Source organism: Pelobates fuscus, chromosome 7 (genome assembly GCF_036172605.1).
Source record: "Pelobates fuscus isolate aPelFus1 chromosome 7, aPelFus1.pri, whole genome shotgun sequence".
Lineage (NCBI taxonomy): Eukaryota > Metazoa > Chordata > Amphibia > Anura > Pelobatidae > Pelobates > Pelobates fuscus.
In genome coordinates, this window is record NC_086323.1 from 140,434,530 (window position 1) to 140,455,349 (window position 20,820).

At 37.9% G+C, this 20,820-nt stretch overlaps 1 protein-coding gene across 4 annotated transcripts in view; it reads right to left on the bottom strand.

Moving 5' to 3' along the window:
• Positions 1-2,167: 2,167 nt before the first annotated feature.
• Positions 2,168-20,820, bottom strand: part of USP19 (ubiquitin specific peptidase 19) — a 92,468-nt gene continuing 73,815 nt past the window's right edge. For 2 of the 4 annotated variants that reach the window (XM_063426710.1, XM_063426709.1), the window contains exon 26: positions 2,168-3,599. In XM_063426710.1, coding sequence (XP_063282780.1) covers positions 3,459-3,599 — 141 coding nt within the window. In that variant the 3' untranslated portion in view covers positions 2,168-3,458. Of the gene's footprint in view, positions 3,600-14,859; positions 15,208-20,820 lie in introns of those variants that run through there. The other 2 variants (XM_063426707.1, XM_063426706.1) reach the window with 1 other exon arrangement.

Here is a 20,820-nt window from a genome sequence, read left to right on the forward strand (position 1 = left end):
TTATAAACACACATCATATTTGCTACTATTTTTTTTCCTTCTATTACCATGTACTGCTTGCATTAAATTATAGTCTTAATGCTAAGAAATATATGCACTTCAGAATGGGTTAAAAATATATAGTGCAGTAATTTGTGGACCAAGAGACAGCAAAGCTTTGAAGAGCTTACTGATAGGTTATTCAATAAAATGAGAATTGTTCGCAATTAAAAAAGTGAATTTCAAATTTAAGATCAGAATAGCTTAATTGGAAGTAATTCTCTAAATCAGATTTGCAAAATGTATTAGGAAATGTACATTTTCCAAATTACAGGTAAATGACAGACAGGACTCATCGTTTACAAACTGCTTCAGGACCGCTGTAAGAAGTAATAAAAAAAATATATAGATTACTTTAAAGCAGTAGCATCACTAATAAAATACAGATTTCTACAATGATTTTATTTTTGAATAGAAACAGTGTTAGGTGAGACATGCAGGTTTTGTTAACTGAACCTTAAACAACCCCCCCGCCCCCAAAAAAACCTTCGAAGTTCTGCATCCAATGATCTGTGTTTTGTAATAGCTACAGCATGCTCAGACTCTCACCTCTTTGACTATTTTAACTCTTCCGACTGCCATTTATGTAACAGACACAATAAAGGGCATAAGACACACAAGGAAGGGGGGTTGGGAGAAAATAAGTCATCTCAGGAAAAAAAAAATGTACGGTAATATAATTGTGTAATGTAAAATAAAAAATTGTGTAATGTAAAAAAACGTATACATACACTGTCAAGTACTGCATCCCTGTTAAAGTTCCCTACCCACCTTCTGGGATGGTCAGAGAAAAAGTGTAGGCTGCGAGTCTGCCTTTTAAAGGAGCAGGCCCTATCCTAAAGAGGGTGGCCAGGCTGACTAACACTCTGCCTCCTCATGTCAAACCATGATGAAGCGCTCTGTGCATGGTCCAAGTGCCCTGCCCCCTCTTGCATTTTAGTTTTGTGCTGGCAGATTCCCAAAAAGCAGGACCTATTTTTGCTGGGACATTACTCCAAAATGCAGGACTGCCCTGCCAAATCAGTTGGAAATGATAATACCGGTACTCCAACCATTGTAAGAAATTGATATGCCAAACTGCAATATTGTATCTAACTTTCTGTGTATGTGACTGGTTTCACAAGTTGGGGTCATTTCCTTGATAACAGTGTGATAAGGATCAAAGCTTTCAGTTGCATTTTAAAACATCCAGCTAAAACAAAAGCTTACATCCCCCCAGTATTCCATGTATGTTATCAGAAGACCAAAGTAATTAACATCTAGGTGTAGCCATGGAAGTGTGTGTTTTCCCAAGCTGTCTAACCTACCCAGAAACCAATCCTAACAGGTCACTTCTTTCAGAACGTTACAGTATAGCTGGAGGGAAGAGATCAAAGGGAAAGACTTGTGTAAAGACAGAACTCTCTGGAGAAAGAGGGCGGGATAAACCATTTTTGGGAGGGAAAAGGGATTCTGGGACTTGTAGTTTATTACTCAAAGAATCAGTCTTTAAAAGGACAACATCCAAGGAAGTCTCTCTCCCTCTCTCTCTGTCTCTTTGGAGAGGACAGCGCAGCAAGCAGGGCCATGGTGAACTGATAGAGTCTGTCCCAGATTACCCAAGATGAAGGCACAAGGGGAAGACCTCAATTGAAATGCTTAAGTATTGCCTTTTTAAATGCATATTTTGATTATGTACTGGATATAATGTATAATGTGTAATGTGTAGTGTATATCCTTTTAAAATCTAACAGTATCCTTAAATTAATATTTACAATACATTTTATTATACACTTGTGTTTGTGTCTTATTTGTCACACATTCCCTAAAAGAATATCCTTGTAAGAGGGTCATAATTTCTTACACCATGATACATAGTGATGAGCTTTATATGGGAATGTATAACGCCCTTTTGCATGTTTTTGGATGCCACAGTGGGAATAATTATTACAGAGCAGAACTGATATGAAATAGTCCTCAAGTTGTATGCTTAAATCTTCCCTCATCCCAAGCAATCTACAACTTCCACATGCCATAGAAATAAGTTGTCCTTATGCAATGTGGGTGGAAGCAGTGCACCTCCCCCCAGTTTATTCCTGCCTGACAAATCCTTATACTACATGTAAACCTTGCCATGTGGTCTCTCCATCTGTGGAAGGCCTAAAACTGACTAGTTAATCACCATAAGAAAGATAAAATAAATGATACTTGGCTAGTAAACTCAACGTTTGCATTTAGTTTTTCCCCTAGACATTGATGACAAAAAGGTCTGTAGAATGGTTTTAGACCTTCCAAGCTGGAGAGGGACCCATAGATGGGTTAAAACCAATTAAGGACACTTGTGTGCCACCATATTAAAAAAGAAAATGTGAACTTCACAAAAGGATAAGAGATTAGTTATTTTGGGTTAGGGTGGAGTGGGTGTACAGGCAAATTCAGTCAGTCTCAATTACCTTCCAAACCTGGCAAATTCCTAGATACAATGATACTTTAGTCAAAATATCTGAAACACAATGTGTCCCCAAAAATTTAATTCTCTATTGCATTACAAGTAACAAAACACAAATAAGCAAGTAAAAAAAAAAACAAAAAAAAAAAACCACCCCCCACCCCCCCGAACTGACATAATGGCAATTCAATTGTATCGCTTGTGCGATCACACAGCTGACAGGTTTAACATTTCTAAGATAGCAAAAGGTGCTTGCATTTCACATTACTGTATACCATCAGTTTTGGGGGAAAAAACACCCCCTTATTAACAATAATAAGTACATATTCACAAGACCTAGTAACAATGGCATTGGTAGCCATTTTAAAGGTTTGGGGAGAGGGGGGAGAAAGGGCATTCAGACATATATATGTTTATTGCAGATTATATCTGCTCCATCATATTTCAAGCAGTGTTCTACATAGGGCCTCCTATCGCATCTGGGAAGAGTGCTTATCAAACCATGGTGTGGTTTGCAAACTGTGGATGTGACTAAACACCCTTTACACAGTAAAGTTTTTGTCAATGATACTGCAGTGACACAGGTTAATACGAGTGAACTATATACATGTACATGTTGCAAGCACATGAATAGGAAAAGTAACCATTTATTAATTCTTAGCAGAGTGGGCACTGAGTGGCTCCAATGCCACAAGAAAGACAAGGTGATTGGGTGTATTAACCCCTGAAAAACCTGTAATGGACTATCTCTGCTATTGCAAGGATTGTGTGTATGAGCGGATATGACTGGAACAATTTTTTTTTATGTGTGTTCAAACAAAAACACCCTTCCCTCCTTAAAATAAAATGTCATCAAATTATTTAAAAAAAAAAAAAAAAAAAAAAAATTTTTAGCCACTTATGTACAACCCACAGAACACAGCTTTCATATGAACCCCACCCCACCAAAAAAAACAAACAAAAAAAATCTTCTCATTTCCTCCTGTTGTAGCTAATCAACATCTTCCATGTTACTACTATACGAAGGTGCTGGGTCTGCGGAATGAGGAAATCGTTCTGATACAGCTGCTGCAGGCATCTGAGAAGCATCTTCGGAGCTCAAGCTGGACCCAAAAGCCATTTGGCTGACCCCCTAAAACAAATGGAGAGTGTTAGACAAAAATCAGATGAGAGCTCTGCCAGGACTCATCAATAGCAAATATTAAATGCAGAAAATCATCATAAATTGGTCGATCTTTAAATATGATATTAACATACATAACAGTATAATACAGGTCATGCACCAAAACAAAACAAAATGCTCTTTCCCCTAGGCAAACATTAGAATAGGCTCAGGGTGGAAGAGTCACACCAAGCAATATACTAAACCTTTATAATAAGTTTATAACTTTGACAATATAGAGATACAATATGCAATCAGCTAGTGACATTACAGGTTCAGATATTTAAAGAGCTGACAGTCTAAAACAAAGTGATTGTTTGTGCCCCAACCCATTTTACCCACTGCAAAACAGAGTCCTAGAAAAAATAAATAAATAAATAAAATAAAAAAAACACAATCTATGCTCAAATAACATGGATACTGCTATTGTTATTGTGGATCTGTCAAATTTGTAATAAGAACACAACAATAAGAGGTCTGGTTAAAGTTACATTTACAGAGCAGGAAATAAACTTCCAAAGCGAGTTAACATCTGATTAAAATTTTTCATTTTTTTCCCCATGCAGGCTGTGTGATTCACAGCCTGGGGAGGTGTGGCTAGGGCTGCACGGAAAGAAACGACAATTATGTAACTGCTAAATTAGCACTGAGACTGCAGGGGCATGATCTATACACCAAAAGAATCTTTATTAAGCTAAAGTTGTTTCGATGCCTATAGTATCCCTTTAAAACTTACTCTCCACTCAGTAAATATGTGGATAATAATGTCAACTTCAGTGTACTAGCAAAATGAGTGAATAAAACTATATACTTACCCAAACACTCCTTAGGTCTTCTCCAAGTTTACATTTGCATCTTTCACACAAATAGTAAGTGGCTGATAATTTAAAGCCATCTTATGGTTTTCAGCAAGTGCAAAGCAAATCTCATAAAAACATGCCTGACGTTACTTTATAGAATATATAGTTCATCACTTGAAAACCACTTAATTCATAAAAAGATCTGACCGAAACTTGTGAGCAAGCTAACAAGATGCCATGAACACCTTCAATCAGCAAGTTGCTTAGACCTATTCACATTGAGCACAAACCGAGCAAGTATTAGAATAAAATACAAAGTATTTGGGTTAGGTCTCAAACTGCTGCAATTATAAGCAAACAAATTAATGTGAACATGGAATCTTCCTTCATCATAGCCAATGCAAAGAGCATGTTGATCCCTTTGAGGAGCGCCTTCCATATACAGGTCTTTACAATAATTCTAGCAGAATTGTGTATAGTTTGTGGGGTTTTTCTTTACTTGATATAAAACAGATTTAGTTTGTGTTGTATAGCACCAGATCAGAGGTCAGTGTCATTTGGGACAAAACACACCTAAACTACTTGTTTCACTCCAATGAATTCACCTCCCTCTTTGTTAACCCTATTGGGAATTTTATTTTTTTCTCCCAAAAAAAATTATAACTTGAATCAATTACTCTATCTCCAGAAAGATTTTTATTCCATCTAGACTTCCCAAAAATTGATAAATCCTTCTTAGTATTTGACTATACATGTTTTGATGGCTGATAAACTCTATTGCCAGGAGATGGAAACAGAATATATCTTCCTCTATAACATAGATTAAAACCCAGATCCAATATCAAGGTCTAATGGAAAAGGCAGTCTATTTCAAAGATAACAATATAAGCTCTTATAATAAATAAGTTATGGGAAAAATGGTTTGATTACTATAAAGAATAGAATATCTATACGTTAGTCAAACCAGCAAACCCTGGCATAGATTCACCTATAAAGATAAACTGCTGATAATGACTTTCCTAAAATGGCTCTAGTTTTAATTTCTAAATGAATATATTAAAGAAGCGAGATTGAGTCCCCCCCCCCCATATCTTGATAGTTGACCCGATAGATTTTATGTTGTAGGTCTTATTTATGTGTTTTCTTGCATTGTATTGGATTGTTTATTCTTTGAAGTTTTAATCTTTGACAAAGGGCTCAACTCAAAACTATTTCCAGATATTAATGTTTTAAAAAATAACCTGCTTACAAATGGAACCATCACACTGCTCCCTACAGACTTAAATGACAAGATTCAGGCACCACCAAATAACCCTCAGACTCGAGCAAGTACCCAACATAACCTCGGCCGACAGACAGCTCACCACGTTTGAAACACTATGCACCCAACCCCAACCTCCTCCACACGCCACCTCACTGCTCTACTGGCTACTACAGACTGCCAACCAACCAGTCCCTCCCGTATTTCACTAAACATTGGGAGCGAGACCTCGGTCACCCCCTGACTCCAGAACAGTGGACCAACGCCTTAATGCTGTCACACAAATTGTCAAACAGCACGAAATAACAGGAATCCGGATAAAAACGAATATCCCACTGGTATAAAACCCCAGAGAAACTCACCTCCATCAGCAACACCTGTACACCAGAATGCTGGAGATGTGGCAGAGAACTCGGCACGTTGTTCCATATATGGTGGACATGCACCCAGATCCAACCCTATTGGCAAGAAATACACCGGATCATCTCTGTAATCACGGACGACTCCGTGGAATATACTCCAGAGAACTACCTACTCCATCTGACTCCCATGCCACGGACAACATACAAGAAAACCATCATCCCCTACCTGATCAACGCCGCACGTAGCCTCATCCCGACCTTCTGGAGACAGATCTCAGCCCCCACTACCACCGATTGGATCACCAGAGTGGAAGACATAAGGAGCATAGAAGAAATTATTCTGGCAGCAAGGGGACGGAGCCAAACCTACCAGAAGGTCTGGTACCACTGGACACACTGGCTGGCTACAAAATAAAGACCCGGAAAGAACCCGATAACCTCCAGAAACAATAGACCTAGGCCCATGTCGGAAGCCAAGACACCACATACTGCGGAACCGCCTTCAGACGCCCCTCATCTGGGGGGTGGGTGGGTGGGTGGCGGGCCGGGGGAGAGGTAAACCCCGCAACCAACCCTCTGGCCCTCCCCTCATCTCCTTCCTGATCCCCCTCTCAACCTTGCCCATCTCTTCCCCCCCTCGCCCTCACCCTCTTGCCCTCCTTTCGCTCCCAGTTTCCTGCCACAGCACCCTCCACCCAGGAGGAACATACCGGCACTGACAAACGGCCTAGGCCGACCAACCACACAGTAGCAGGTACCTCCCCCCTTCTCTGATCCCCACCCCTACGACGATTACTTACATTCCCCGAATCTCCACCTGCCAATGAGCAACCAACCCAGCGGCAACCTACAGGCAGCCAAAATGATAGGGACCACTCAACCACACAAGACGCAACCAATCACCTACTCAGGTATACACTTTATACATGGTGTAACCTCCAGAATACAAATCACTGCCAACTTGGCCCACTGATTATTGACTGTCAATATTGCTCTATGACATGCTTGCTTGATAAGCCTCAGTCCAATTTCTCACTGAAACCACACACAGACCTGGTATTAAAAGGATGCAAACCGCCCAGCACAACCTAGACGAGAAATTAACCACATGCTCACATCAAGCCTCTGCGTAGGCACTAGTACACACACATTTCTGACAAGACTTAACCCAAACTCTGGCCAACATGGTACGCAATCCGGATATTCGGATGTTACAAACTGCTTATTAATACCTCTGTTTTTTTTTTTATGTGAAAGATGTTATCTGCATTACCCTTGATCAATGTACCATGCCTCTGCGTAGGCAACCATGCATGCATCGATTTCTTTTTGCAAACTAGTTCATTGTCTATCATTTTGAATACAAAAAAAAAAAAATATATATATATATATATATATATATATATATATTTAAATCGGGAAATGAAATACATGTAGACTCATTGTAATATTTGGATATATCGATCTGGTTTGTTGTGATTTGAAAGATAATATTGAACCCAAATGTTTAATATTTGTCAAACTTGCAAAATAATAAAATAATAAAAAAAAAAAAAATAATAGTATAATGGTTTAACACTAAATGGAGGGACAGTGCCAGATCACTCCAGTCACCATAACAATTTTAATGAGATGAAACCGTTATAATGCCTACGGTGTCCCTTTAACCATGAGGTGTCCCTTCCAATCCAGTTTTGCCAAGACACATTCTTGTTTTTTTTTTTCTCTGCACAAAAAAGAAGTATATGCATAAACATGTTCATGGACTAATGTGAGAATTGTTGGAATTCAGATAGCAGGGTTGGAAGAATAATTGGATCATTTTCAGCCATTTTGCCTTAAATTTGAAACTCACTTTGAATTCCTGACAATTATCACTTTGGTGAATATCCTCAATAGGACTCCAGCCTAATTTTCCAACAATCACTCATGTACAACAAGAATGTCAAACCATCATCCAGCAAGGCTTAATAATCCGGACACATTATCCTACTCCCTCCCTTACGGGAGAAATCTAAAATTTCAAAAGGACACTTTTTGTGGGAATGCAGCACAAAAAGGCCAATTCAGACAATGTTTAGAGAGGACTTCATAACCTAATGACAACTATTTCAGTAGAGAAATGCATTGACTAAGTGCATTGTGATTTTTATTTATGTGGAAACACGGGGTGCAATAATATACCGCAAATCTACTGAACTCCTTGAATAGAGGGCCAGACAGATTTGGATCCATTATACAGGTAGATAATACACCAAGATAGAAAAGAAAAGAAACGTAGACACACATGAGATAAAAGCACATTTATAAATGAACAACGTGCTAAACTCTGAAGTCACTGGGTTTGTCTTGTATCAGCTGATAAATCCTGTAGCGCTGTACGTGAACACAATTTACATAAGACAACTGTGACGGAGGGTTTAAAATTAATAAAATAAATCTTGGTTCATGGATTATAAATAAAAGTGCAAGCTCTCTTTATTTAAGCATTCCAAACAAATCTATTTTTTCTTGATTATATTATTACACAGTTAAGAGATCTCTTAAAACAACATTTAAAATTACATATAAATATAAGACAATATTTTAAAACAGCAGTTATGCATACATTTTACAGCTAGCTCAAAAGTATATTTTACACAGTTAGCTCTTAGGTATAAAAATACAGATATTTGACTTAATCCATGTTATTAACAGCAAGACATTATTGCATTACTTTATCACTTATTCCCTTAAAATTAACCTCAAATAATACACATAATTCGATAATGAAAGAAACAATGTCATGAAAAATGTGCAATCTCTCTTTATAACCTTTCTTACAATATTCAATCTCATTTTTGAATTCATCTACATAGACATTTTTTTAAGAATTCCTTTGCCTATTTTCCACTCCCCCTGACAGCCTTCTGTATGCCCTTTGTAAGTTATCTGACCCAATGCTCACAATTTTGCAACTGTACTTCGCTTTTCATAATCTGACAGAAAATGCGGTATCATAGAAACAGACTGTGACGGCAGATAACCATTCGGCCCATCTAATCTGCCCAATTTTCTAAATACTTTCATTAGTCCCTGGCCTTATCTTATAGTTAGGATAGCCTTATGCCTACCCCACGCATGCTTAAGCTCCCTCACTGTGTTAACCTCTACTACTTCAGCTGGAAGGCTATTCCATGCATCCACTACCCTCTCTATAAAGTATTACTTCCTGATATTCTTAAACCTTTGCCCCTCTAATTTAAGACTATGTCCTCTTGTTGTAAGAGTTTTTCTTCTTTTAAATATAGTCTCCTCCTTTACAGTGTTGATTCCCTTCATGTACTTAAATGTTTCTATCATATCCTCGCTGTCTCGTCTTTCCTCCAAGCTATGCATGTTAAGATCCTTTAACCTTTCCTGGTAAGTTTTATCCTGCAATCCATGAACCAGTTTAGTAGCCCTTCTCTGAACTCTCTAAGGTATCAATATCCTTCTGAAGATACGGTCTCCAGTACTGCGTACAATACTCCAAGTGAGGTCTCGCCAGTGTTCTGTACAATGGCATGAGCACTTCCCTCTTTCTACTGCTAATACCTCTCCCTATACAACCAAGCATTCTGCTAGCATTTTCTGCTGCTCTGTTACATTGTCTGCCTACCTGTAGGCAGAAAGAGCACACAAGTTTGAAACGCAATGTACAGCTGCATAAAGATGGCTGCTATAAGGATAAGGGTATCAAAAAATATATATATATATATGGTAGCAAGTTTTAATAAACTATTTGACATAAAACAAGGCTCTTTCCAGCTCCCAGAGACCAACCCATTCTCCTCAGCATTGATAATGCTTAAAAGAATCACTATAGTGTCAGCCACTTACCATAATCCAGCGCTGGGCTCCCTCAGCGCTGGTCACCTCTCCTCCCACTCCGACGTCACAGGAGCGGAATGCGCGGCAAGTGCCGCGCAAGCATTCAAAGGGTCCATAGGAAAGCATTTATCAATGCTTTCCTATGGACGCTCTGCACGATGGAGGCATAATATGCCTCCAGCGTCGCAAATGCGCCTCTAGTGGCTGTCCGGAAGACAGCCACTAGAGGCTGGCTTAACCCCAAATGTAAACATAGCAGTTTCTCTGAAACTGCTATGTTTGCATCTGAAGGGTTAAAACCTGAGAGACCTAGCACCCAGACCAGTTCATTGAGCTGAAGTGGTCTGGGTGAATATAGTGTCCCTTTAACCCCTTAAGGACCAAACTTCTTGAATAAAAGGGAATCGTGACGTGTCACACACGTCATGTGTCCTTAAGGGGTTAAGTAGCACTAACTCATTATCTGTAATTTTTGTACATGGATATTGATAATGCAACAGTGTTAATTATCAGTATGGCTAAGTGGGAAGTGCCTGGTTACCGAGATGGATGCTTTGACATACAACCAATAAACACCATCAGGACACCCTAGGCATTATAACAACTACAGATATAGTGATGTTACTTAGAGTGAGTTAATATTATATATTGTGCAAGTGTTTGTTGTACTGCAAATCCCATTAAACCTGATCAGATAATGAGAGTTTCAGTCTATAAACAGTACACAGTTCTTAAAAGAAGCTACAATACTCCAGACAGAAGAGTGAATACTTTATTTACCAATGTAGAGTACAATAAATGCTCCCCAAAAGTTGCCCGGATAAAGACTGGGAGGCTGTAGAAGAAAAAAAAAAAAAAGAAAAAAAAAAAAAAGGAAAAAGGAAAAAAAAAAAAAAAAAACCACAAACAAACCTTGGTGCAAGGATGCAATTAAGAGAAATATTATTACTAATGTATTCATTCAATAAACTCCAAATTGTACTGACAATCCAAAGGGCAACATTCCAGAATACTTTCTTTTTTATGCCTAAAATTTGTGATTCTGATTTCAATTGGCTACAATTTGAAATTTAGTGAATAAAAACCCTTTGCAGGGAATTCTGTACTGTTCTTTACATTTAAGTTTTATTTTCAAGGCAGACATAGTGATCATTCAGATTGAATGTATCCAAACTTGTTACAAAGCTACAGAGTTTCGTAGGATCTTGCCCTATTTCCAAAGCTAAACAGTACAAAAAAACATAAATCAAGTTCTGTTGTAGATTTAAAGCAGAAAATATCAACCAAAATGGATAAATACCTTCTGTAGCAATTCAGTCTACTGGAGTTCAAAAACATTGTGACCATAATAAACTAATTTTATGCAGCGCGTGAGGACATCCAGTGTCGTTTCACAAAGTCAGATAGACTTCTCCAAATATACAATGTTTACATTTCAGGACTAAGGGTGACCGGGACGGTGCACCCAGACCACTTCAATGAGAGGAGGTTTATATTTTGCTACCTCTCCATTACATCAATAACCCCCATAAAATGGCATATATTATACATTTTTTTTATTATTAAAATCTGAATTAGTTGATTTTGTATGCATGACTGCAGTGAAAAAAAAAAATTACACTATTAAGTAAACATCTAGTAATCTGTGATTTTTCACCCTGCAGTGGGTTAAATATAGACCGAAGGCAGAATTAGTTTAGAAATATTGCCACTACAAAACACGGACGGCAGAAATGTTACTATAAGCTGCCGATTGGGCAAATGCCCAAATTAAACCATTATTCACGCGTACAGAACATATATGGTAACAGTTGGTAGGAAAAGATCACTAACTGAAATCCTTTTTCTACATTCAGACCAAGAAACATCCAATCCCTGGCCCTTGAGCTATTTGACTACAATTCTCACGATTGCAGGAATTATGGGAAATAAAGTCCATCAACGATAACTTTTTTAAAAGTCACTGTCCTGGGCCAATCTGAAGTAGATACATTAGTGAACCTCTCCAGTATGTAAACAACTCGTAACCCAAGACTATTTTGCATCAAACTATTTAAAAAATGCTTAGCACATTCATTTTTGGATTTAATTGGATTATCGGGTTAAACCCAAGTATTTAAGTACGAAAATGAAAAAGAGATCAAAGCCTGGCTTATTTGGTAAAACCTTTATATAAACGAGAAGTTGCAATTAAAAGGAAAAAGGAAAAAAAAAAAAAACTTTAAGAGTCGCATTGTTCATATATTGTATAATTCCAAGTATACAAACAGCAACCGTTTCCACACTATACTCTGGCTTGTGCTTTACAAAGCTATATTTAGGTATTGACGTTTAAATCTATTAAAGAATATCATATTGCGAAATACTGCAGCGTGCCTTTGTCTGACAGAGGGAAAGTTTGACCGATATGGTTCTATGGAGAAATAACCAAGTCCCTATATTCTTGACCTGTTCTGACCAACATCATGATTATAAAGGAAATGATCCAACCACTTAAGGAGTTAAATATATTTTTTAGTATTACTACAAATATTGATAATCTACTCAAAGAGTAGACAAAATGTAGGCAGGGTGTTTTGCAAATGATTACATTATTGTGAAATTTAACACACCCATTCTTGCTTGAATATTTACATGTTTGGGTTTAGTTAAAGGTTAAATGACATTTGCAGTGATGACAAACGGTTTCATGAATACCTTATGCCAGGGTGAAATATTGTGCATTGAAAGCTCTATACAGCCCTGGCTTTTACTACATAAATGAGATGTTGCATTTTAAAATGGACCACTCTGTTCACCCATAAGGCAGGCATTTGAGAAGAACCAGGGTTACACTTTAATGTAGTGGTTCTGCTGTCCCCATGAATTGTTAGCACTGTAAACGCAGCCTTTAGAGAGTGTTTACTTTGCTGGCTAGTTACACCTCTAGTGTCAGTCACTCAGACGGTCACTAGAGGTCCTTCCTAGATCAGTGTGTGAAATGTATTGTATCTCTATGAGGAGATGCTGATTGGCGCAGTGCAATGTTTTGTCGCGCATCAGCAATAGCCTCCTAATGTTTTTCTATGGGAAAGAATTGGATTTGCTGAGATCAAGATTACTTCAGCCACGGAGGCGGAGCCAGCCACTGTGAGACAGGGCAGTGTGGGATAAAAGGGGGGTAAAATCAACTTTAATCCCCACAGAGAGGGTACCAATCACCTAAACAATCACTTCAGCTGTATAGTGTCAGGAATACAGGTTTGTATTCCTGACACTGTAATGTACCTTTATTAAAAATTAGAACCAAGGAATAACACTGGGACATTCAATTCATTAAACTGAAAATATTATCTTTAAGAAAAGATAACAGAAACAAAAATAAAAAATGGAATAATTGTCATTCCTATAATTCTGTATTTTATATTATCTGATAACTGTACTACATGCCCAATAAGACTTGCAAGCATTTACTATGGCTATTCATTACAGATACTCAACAGCAAACCCAGATCACTTCATCTTAATGAATGGTTTAGGATGCCATGTCCCACTCTATTTAATCCTGTAACTGAAAACATTGGCTATTTGTAGGAGCAGCAATGTTTTCATTACACGGCTAACACACCTAACCAGGTAGTAAAGTGCGCCGGAGCTCTGTAAGGGAGCTCCGCTAGCATTTAATAATTGTGGTTCTATACTTCTACAACTCTACTGGCTGTAAGGAAGGCAGCCACTTGAGACACTTCCTCTACTATAACAGAGTTAAACTCTGTTACAGTTCAAATGATTCTCAGTGAGAGCATTTGATTGGTGCATAACTGTGTTATAATGTGCATGTGACCTAGCCTCCCAATGATTCCCCACTAGAGAAGCATTGGATTGCCTGAGATTATCAACAAGGATGATCTCAGCTAAAGAGGTGGAGCTGAAATAGGAGTAGGACGCTGTGGTGTGTATGGTAAGTAAAACCCCTCCGACATGTTTGTAATCCCTAATGCTAAAGTGTTCCTTTAAGACCAAGAGAAAATGAAGAGAGATTATTAAGGAAGAAAAGCTGCAGAATGTAATGGTTGTTGGCGGCTAGGTGCAAAGGGGGAGACAAAATGGGAGTATTCAGTTCCAGGACAGAAGAATATACAGTGGTGTGGATTTTTACAAACCTCGCAAACATATATTTGTTAAAAATGAGACACCACCCCAATAATAACATGGTATTTATACTATTAAATATTGGGATGTGCCTAACCATGTCATGAAAACGATACATTGTCTTCCAGTGAAATGTAAGAGCTTTTCAATGGAAGCTGGAAGAAACAACACGTTTTGGACATAAAGGAGACTTGATTAGCACTGCATAGATTTCAATATGAACACCCCAAAAAAAAAAGAAAAAAAATATATATATATTGATTTTTTTTCATTTTTTTTTTCACTTTACTGTTATTTTAATGGTTTGAATGCAAAAAGGCATGGGAAGCAGAACAAGCAGATTTCTGTTCCTTCAAGCACTCAAAAGATGCCCCAAAGCTACCAACATAGAACTGTGGATTGACGAAGATTTTTATAAATTGCCCTCATTGGGTAAATACTACATATATACAGTGTACAGAGTCATACAAATGAGAATTGATCAGGACATCAAGGGCTGCAAAAAAATTAAGCACTGACTATAATATACCAGGGGCTTCCATCGTCCATAGAACATCACAGAATATAAAAAAAAATAAAAAATATCAATATTATCTTAATAAAGTTAATTTGCCTATCCATCAGTTATCTGCCATTCATTATTGCCTTGCTTGAAAGAGAAGGCTTAAGAGACACTGTATTTTGCGTGTACTTTCTATGACAGCATTTCACATTAATGCAACCTTAAGAATATTCTTTTCTGTCATATTTAGCAGGCATCCTACATTGTATTTTAGTCTGCACAGATTTTTTTTATAAACATTATTTGTACATATTTACAGGGCATAAAAAATAGAGACATCTTTTAAACAGTTAGAGCAACAACTTTAAAAGCTAGGATAAAACATTTCAGAGTCCAGATTAGAAAATGACCAATTTAGACTCAATGTTAACTTTCTGTAACACGATCATCCATGTGATTGGTACATAAGTGGATAGAACACATTCAGAAAAAAAGCAACAATCGCTGCCATGGTACCAAGGACAAAATATCGGATTCGAGTTTCATCAGAGTATTCAGAGAGCTGTTGAGCGGTGGGATCATGGACGGAAGGGGGTCGGTAGCTCCGTGGCAGGTCCAGGTGAAGTTGGAGTTGTTCTTCGGCCTCGAGTTCCTGCCAGATCAGAGAAGCCTGCGATGTGCGGAAACCTGTGTCAGAGCTACGGGAGGACATATAGCTGTACAAACTACAATAACACACACAACATCATGGAGACCCATGTGCGTAGTAATGCAACAATGAATCTAGTAGCTTGTGTCATCCATTCAGCATTTTCCAATTGGCGGTTAAACTGCACACTCACATATGGCCTTGTTTTTGCAGCAAAAACGCCTCAGCAGCAACTTTTATTTACTTATTGAATTAATGATTAGTGGGAACTAAAAAAAAAAAAAAAAATTTAAAAATTTAAAAAAAATGCACTACTTACTATAGATTAACATGTTCTTTACTCTTCACCATTTCTGAAAGGGTGGCATACAAGAGCATGTCTATTATAGATTGATCTGCACCTTTCAGACATGAACATTTTTAAATGAAGAGACACTTCAAACTACCTTTCGCTTTTTAAAGTTTTATTTAAAATAAATGCACTAAAAGTGTGAGCCAGTCTTTTCAATGCAAGGAGCAAACATAGCTGCTGACAGAAACCCTTGCTGTAGAGATGCTTATAGAGATAACACAGTTGTATGTGATGACATTTGAATTAATAGTGTAAAATTGTAAAAACATTATGGTAGGGGGATGGATAGAAAGGAGTTTGATTTTTTTTTCTTTTAAAAGAAAATAAAGATTACAAAAACCCAAAAGTCTAGAACTACATACTAGCCTGACTATTGCACTTAACATATGTGAGTATCCCATATTTCCCTTTCAGAAAAGCAGGCACACAACAAGACCCAACGTATTGAATTAAAGAAGATTAATCTGCCACTTGTCCATATTTGCAGATGCTTTTCATGTTTTGGCTGCACAGCTCATCCTTTAAAAGCAGAATAAATCAACACCATATAAAAAAATACTACTCCTGGGACTGTCACACTCCCAGGAGTCATGGCTTCTACAATAGATGTATTGTTATGGGTAAAACAAACGTATTTTTTTCTCTTATAGAGGGTTACATAGTAACTCTGCCAATGCATCTTTTAAATATACAAGATGTGAGATGAAACATATAGTCTCTTATGGGGGAAAATAGCCAGAATGAAAAAACAAGACAAAAACACAGAAAATTGTGTGTTTTTAGACTACAGGTCTAGTAAAAATCCACAGTGCCCACGGTGAGACACTACAGGTCTAGGACAGCTGTCCCTGCCAGTCTACATCTTAAATTAAACTTCCAAACTACAACATAGTACTAATTGTACTTTGTGAATGCATCCATATTTTGGACATATTCATGTGCAATCCATCTTAAAACATTCACAGTATTTCTCATCAGATCAATGCAGATCAAGGTCGAAAAAAGAACAGGTCCCTCTGATGTTTCCTAATGTCATTTTAAAAGCTGCTGCTAAACTCGGATAGCTTTCTATTTACACTTAGCTTCCAAAAATAAACGGAGAATTGATTTTTAAAGATGTGCTCAGTCATTTGGGGGGAAGAAAATGAGAAAAAAATAAATAACTAATATGAATCACATATATCATTATTTGTTAAGAGATGCAATTATCACATGCCCAGAACCTGGACCCCCATGTTTCTTTATGAAGCATGCAGAGTCATCTGATCTAATTTTGATGACATCAAATTAACTATATCCATAGTGAGACACTGATTGACTGAGAATGGTTACACCTAAAACAAGAATGCCATTACTCAACAGACCACATACTTAATGCCTCTGTTGATTAGCTGGGTTACAACTCCATGTTGGTCACTTGCTGGTGGTATCAAGTACATGGCTACTTACCATAAGTATTGGGCTGCATAAACAAAGGGATATAACTCCTCAAATGCAGAGTATAGAACAGTGAGACTACAGGGACATTACGAACACCAAAACCACTTCATGAAAAGGATACTCCATGAAAAAAAAACTTCATATAAATGAAGTTGTTATGGTGCCAGGAGGCCCCTGGAGGCACTCTTATCTCAAGGGGTTAAACCATTCTCAAACAGATTACCCCCTAAGTTGCCTCCAGCGGCGATCTCCACTCCCCTCAGGCAGCATCCGGCTTCTGAAATTTCACTTTCAGGGGCAGAGCGGTTGCCTGAGAGCAGGCAGCTGATGCTTTCAGCCAATCAATTACTCTCCACTTACTAAATTAGCTTGGAAAGAAACGTATCAGTGGTGTTCCTGCCTGGCAGAAGCTGGATGCCGTGTGGGGGGTTGGGAGGGGAGTGGACATCGCTGCTGGAGGCAACTTCGGGGTTATACAACTCCTTGAAGTAAGAGTGCCTCCAGGAGCCTTCTGGCACCATAACAACTTAATTTAACCCCTTAACGACACATGACATGTGTGACATGTCATGATTCTCTTTTATTCCAGAAGTTTGGTCCTTAAGGGGTTAAACTAAAGTTGTTTTTTTGCTTAGAGAGTGTCCCTTTAAGTACAGCTTGATATATTAAAAAACAACTTTGTCCAAAAAGCTGGAAATTGAGCCTTTGAATTTTAAAAACATTTTTATAATAAACTACAGATTTAAATTCTGATCTTCATTACGTAGCAAGTCATTGTTTCTAAAAGTTTACACCAGGTATCTAGCTCTTGCCTAGGTCTGATAGGCTCAAAAAAAATGTACTAATATCTACAACCCTCTTCTAAAGCATACATATACTGTGTCTGATGTGACCAATCATAGCTATGCACATATCTACTTGCAACTATTGCGGTGGCCATAACTAATGTCTGAGATAAAAATATAATTCATATTTGTATACCTGCTCTCTGGAGAATGTTTTGTAGATGCCATTGTTGCTTTAAACCTGAAACCTTTAGGATATATCTTTAACTGGAGAATTGGATTCTTAGACTTTCAGATGAGAATGAACCACACATGAATAACTGTTCCTGGCAGTGGCTGGTGTATGAAGAACTAATACAAGTCCTTTTATGGGGTTAGTGAGAGTGGAATTTCACCATTTGCCTGTAGCGACAGAATCTGATGTAGAATGAACTGACATCCTACTGCTACCTCCGTCCAATGTAATTGGAAGGTGTGACTAGTTGTTTGTCTGTAATACTTTGCTACAAGTATACCACCATGTTTGTATATGGGCAGTAAAGAAAAGCTTCTACGGCTAAACCTAGCGACACAGCTTTTTGTAAACCACATTTCTTAAACAGGAGGCTTGCCAATTAAGTGGTCTGTGTGCAGTGGCCCTTTAGGTTTAACCCTGTACAATAGTAGATACAGCAATGTTATGATTGCAGGGTTAACATACCTCGCGGGGCTGATTTCCTGACACTTCTGCTGAATATTCAATCCAATGCTACTCAGAGAGCATTTGATTGGGGCGGTATGGTATTTTGCCGCACATGTGAACCATCCTCCCTCCCCATGCTTCCCTACAAGTTGATGAAGACTGATTGATCCCAACCAAGAAGGTGAAACGACAGGAAGGAAACTGGCGAGGCGATGGTGTATAAGTTAAGAAAGTCCCTTTACTTTAGTTATTCTCCCCCCTCAAATGAATTAATTAGATACTATGTCACTACAGCATTAGGAAAACATGTTTGTATTCCTAATGCTATTGTATTTATTTTAAGGGTTACTCGAAACAAAGAAGAGTGGTCAGAGTAACCATCCCTATCCGGCCCCTGCCAGCCCAATCCTCCTCTGCTGACCTCACTCGTTTGGGAGGGTGGGCTGAGGGGAGAATATTGGCAGCAAACAAGAAAGCCATTACTCTAAATGATGGCAACCAAGCACAGAATGTCTAAATGATGGCAACCAAGCACAGAACTCACATTAGCTAACCTGGAACTCTTTCTGCCAGAGGTGGAGCTATACCTCCAGCAGAAAATGGGTTTAACTCTCTATATATGCAGAGTTTCATAGCAAAACCTAGCACATACAGACTCCAAGCGCACTGACAAATCAGTGAAGTGATCATAGTGCTTGGTGTAACATTTTAACTGACAACAAACAATCAAACATTGAGCAAACATTGAAAACCTCACTAAAGTATAACTTGGAAGCATATGTAAAATGTGGCAATCAAACCACATACCGTAATTTTAGGTTTCTGATTTTCACCTTGTAATTGTCACAACTTTAGTTTCAATAAAACAATCCTCCAATTTTAGGTGGCGTTTCATTAGGGACCAAGCAATAATTTTTTAATGGAAAACATAAAGCCTAAAATACAAATTAAAATCTACCTATGCCTTTACTAATGAGGCAATGTCACATTTTACGTAAAGAAAAAAAGTTTTTAAAATCCACAAGAGGGGAAAAAAAATGTAAAGAAATATTAATAAAAAAAAATTATATAGCACCACTAAGAGGTCTGCCTTTTTAATTAAAAAAATAAATATAAAATTCAAAGCCTGGGCAGTTCAATCACAGGTTTAATACACATGCGTGATACATCTGTTCTGAAGATCCAAATTCCTGTGATGTTTTACAAGCTAGTGGGATTTGTTATTTTACACTCTGATGGTCTCTAAGCTGTTCAACTTAATACAATTATTGTTTGAAGAATTGTGATATAACTGTGTGTACAAAATTGCACTCATTCTGACCTGCTCAATAACCTAAGCTAAATTGAGAATGAAATAGCTGAAATTGTGACCATATAAGCATAATTGTAACCTCTACATTTATGTTTAAATACTTTTAAATCAATCTGCCCCTACCCCCTACCAAAAAAACACATATTAGCATTGACCTTTATGCAGAGTATTGACTGGCATAAGAACAGCAGGAAAACACTCCTACTGGTGGCTCTCCCGTTCCCCCACAGCCACTCCACCTTTGATTTCACTGGCCTTAGATAGTGATTCCAATCCGTGTAGGAAGGAGGTGGGAGGATCACATGTTTGTGTATCACCCACAAAGACAGTATGATAGTGGCATTTTGTGCAGACTACAAGAGGCAAGTTTTAACTTGTCTTACCAATGACCAATGTTATATTATTTGCCTAACAAGGTAATAGTTTAAGCGAAACTTACATTCCAAATGGAATCTTTAAAATGGTTTCCTTCCAGAAACAAACTCTGATTTTAGGTTCAGTGTCTCTTTTAAATCATGTACAAGTTCAATGTCAGCTTTAGGAACAGTTTGTCCAATAGCACTTTACAAACACAAGCTGTGAAGCATATACGACATAAAATTGAACCATTCTCTGGATGAATAATTAGAAGGATAATGATAGACAGCGTATACGGTCATCCACAGTCATAACAAGATACTGTTAATACTTAAAAAGGACACTCCAGACCCCTAAGCCCCATTTAGCTTGATGATGTGACTTATTTGTGAAGAATATGTCCTCAATTTCCTTTTACAAAAAGTGCAGAGTTCAAAAGAAATTTGCACTTTTACAAATTAACCTTGTTACACCCCACTGGCTGTCAGATGATAAACAGGTCAGGTTCCTTCATGGTTTGGTTAGTTTAGTGGAGATAAACTCAAGAGGTAACAATTGCTCAGAGCACCTGCCTTGCAAAGACTTCTCATTGAGCTGCATTGGAATTTATGCGATTGGACAGCCACAGAAAGTCTGGGCAGGGTTAGAAGGGAAAAGCCTCCAAAGACTGCAGACAAGAGATCTGCAGCTTTGCGAGCGGTTTAAC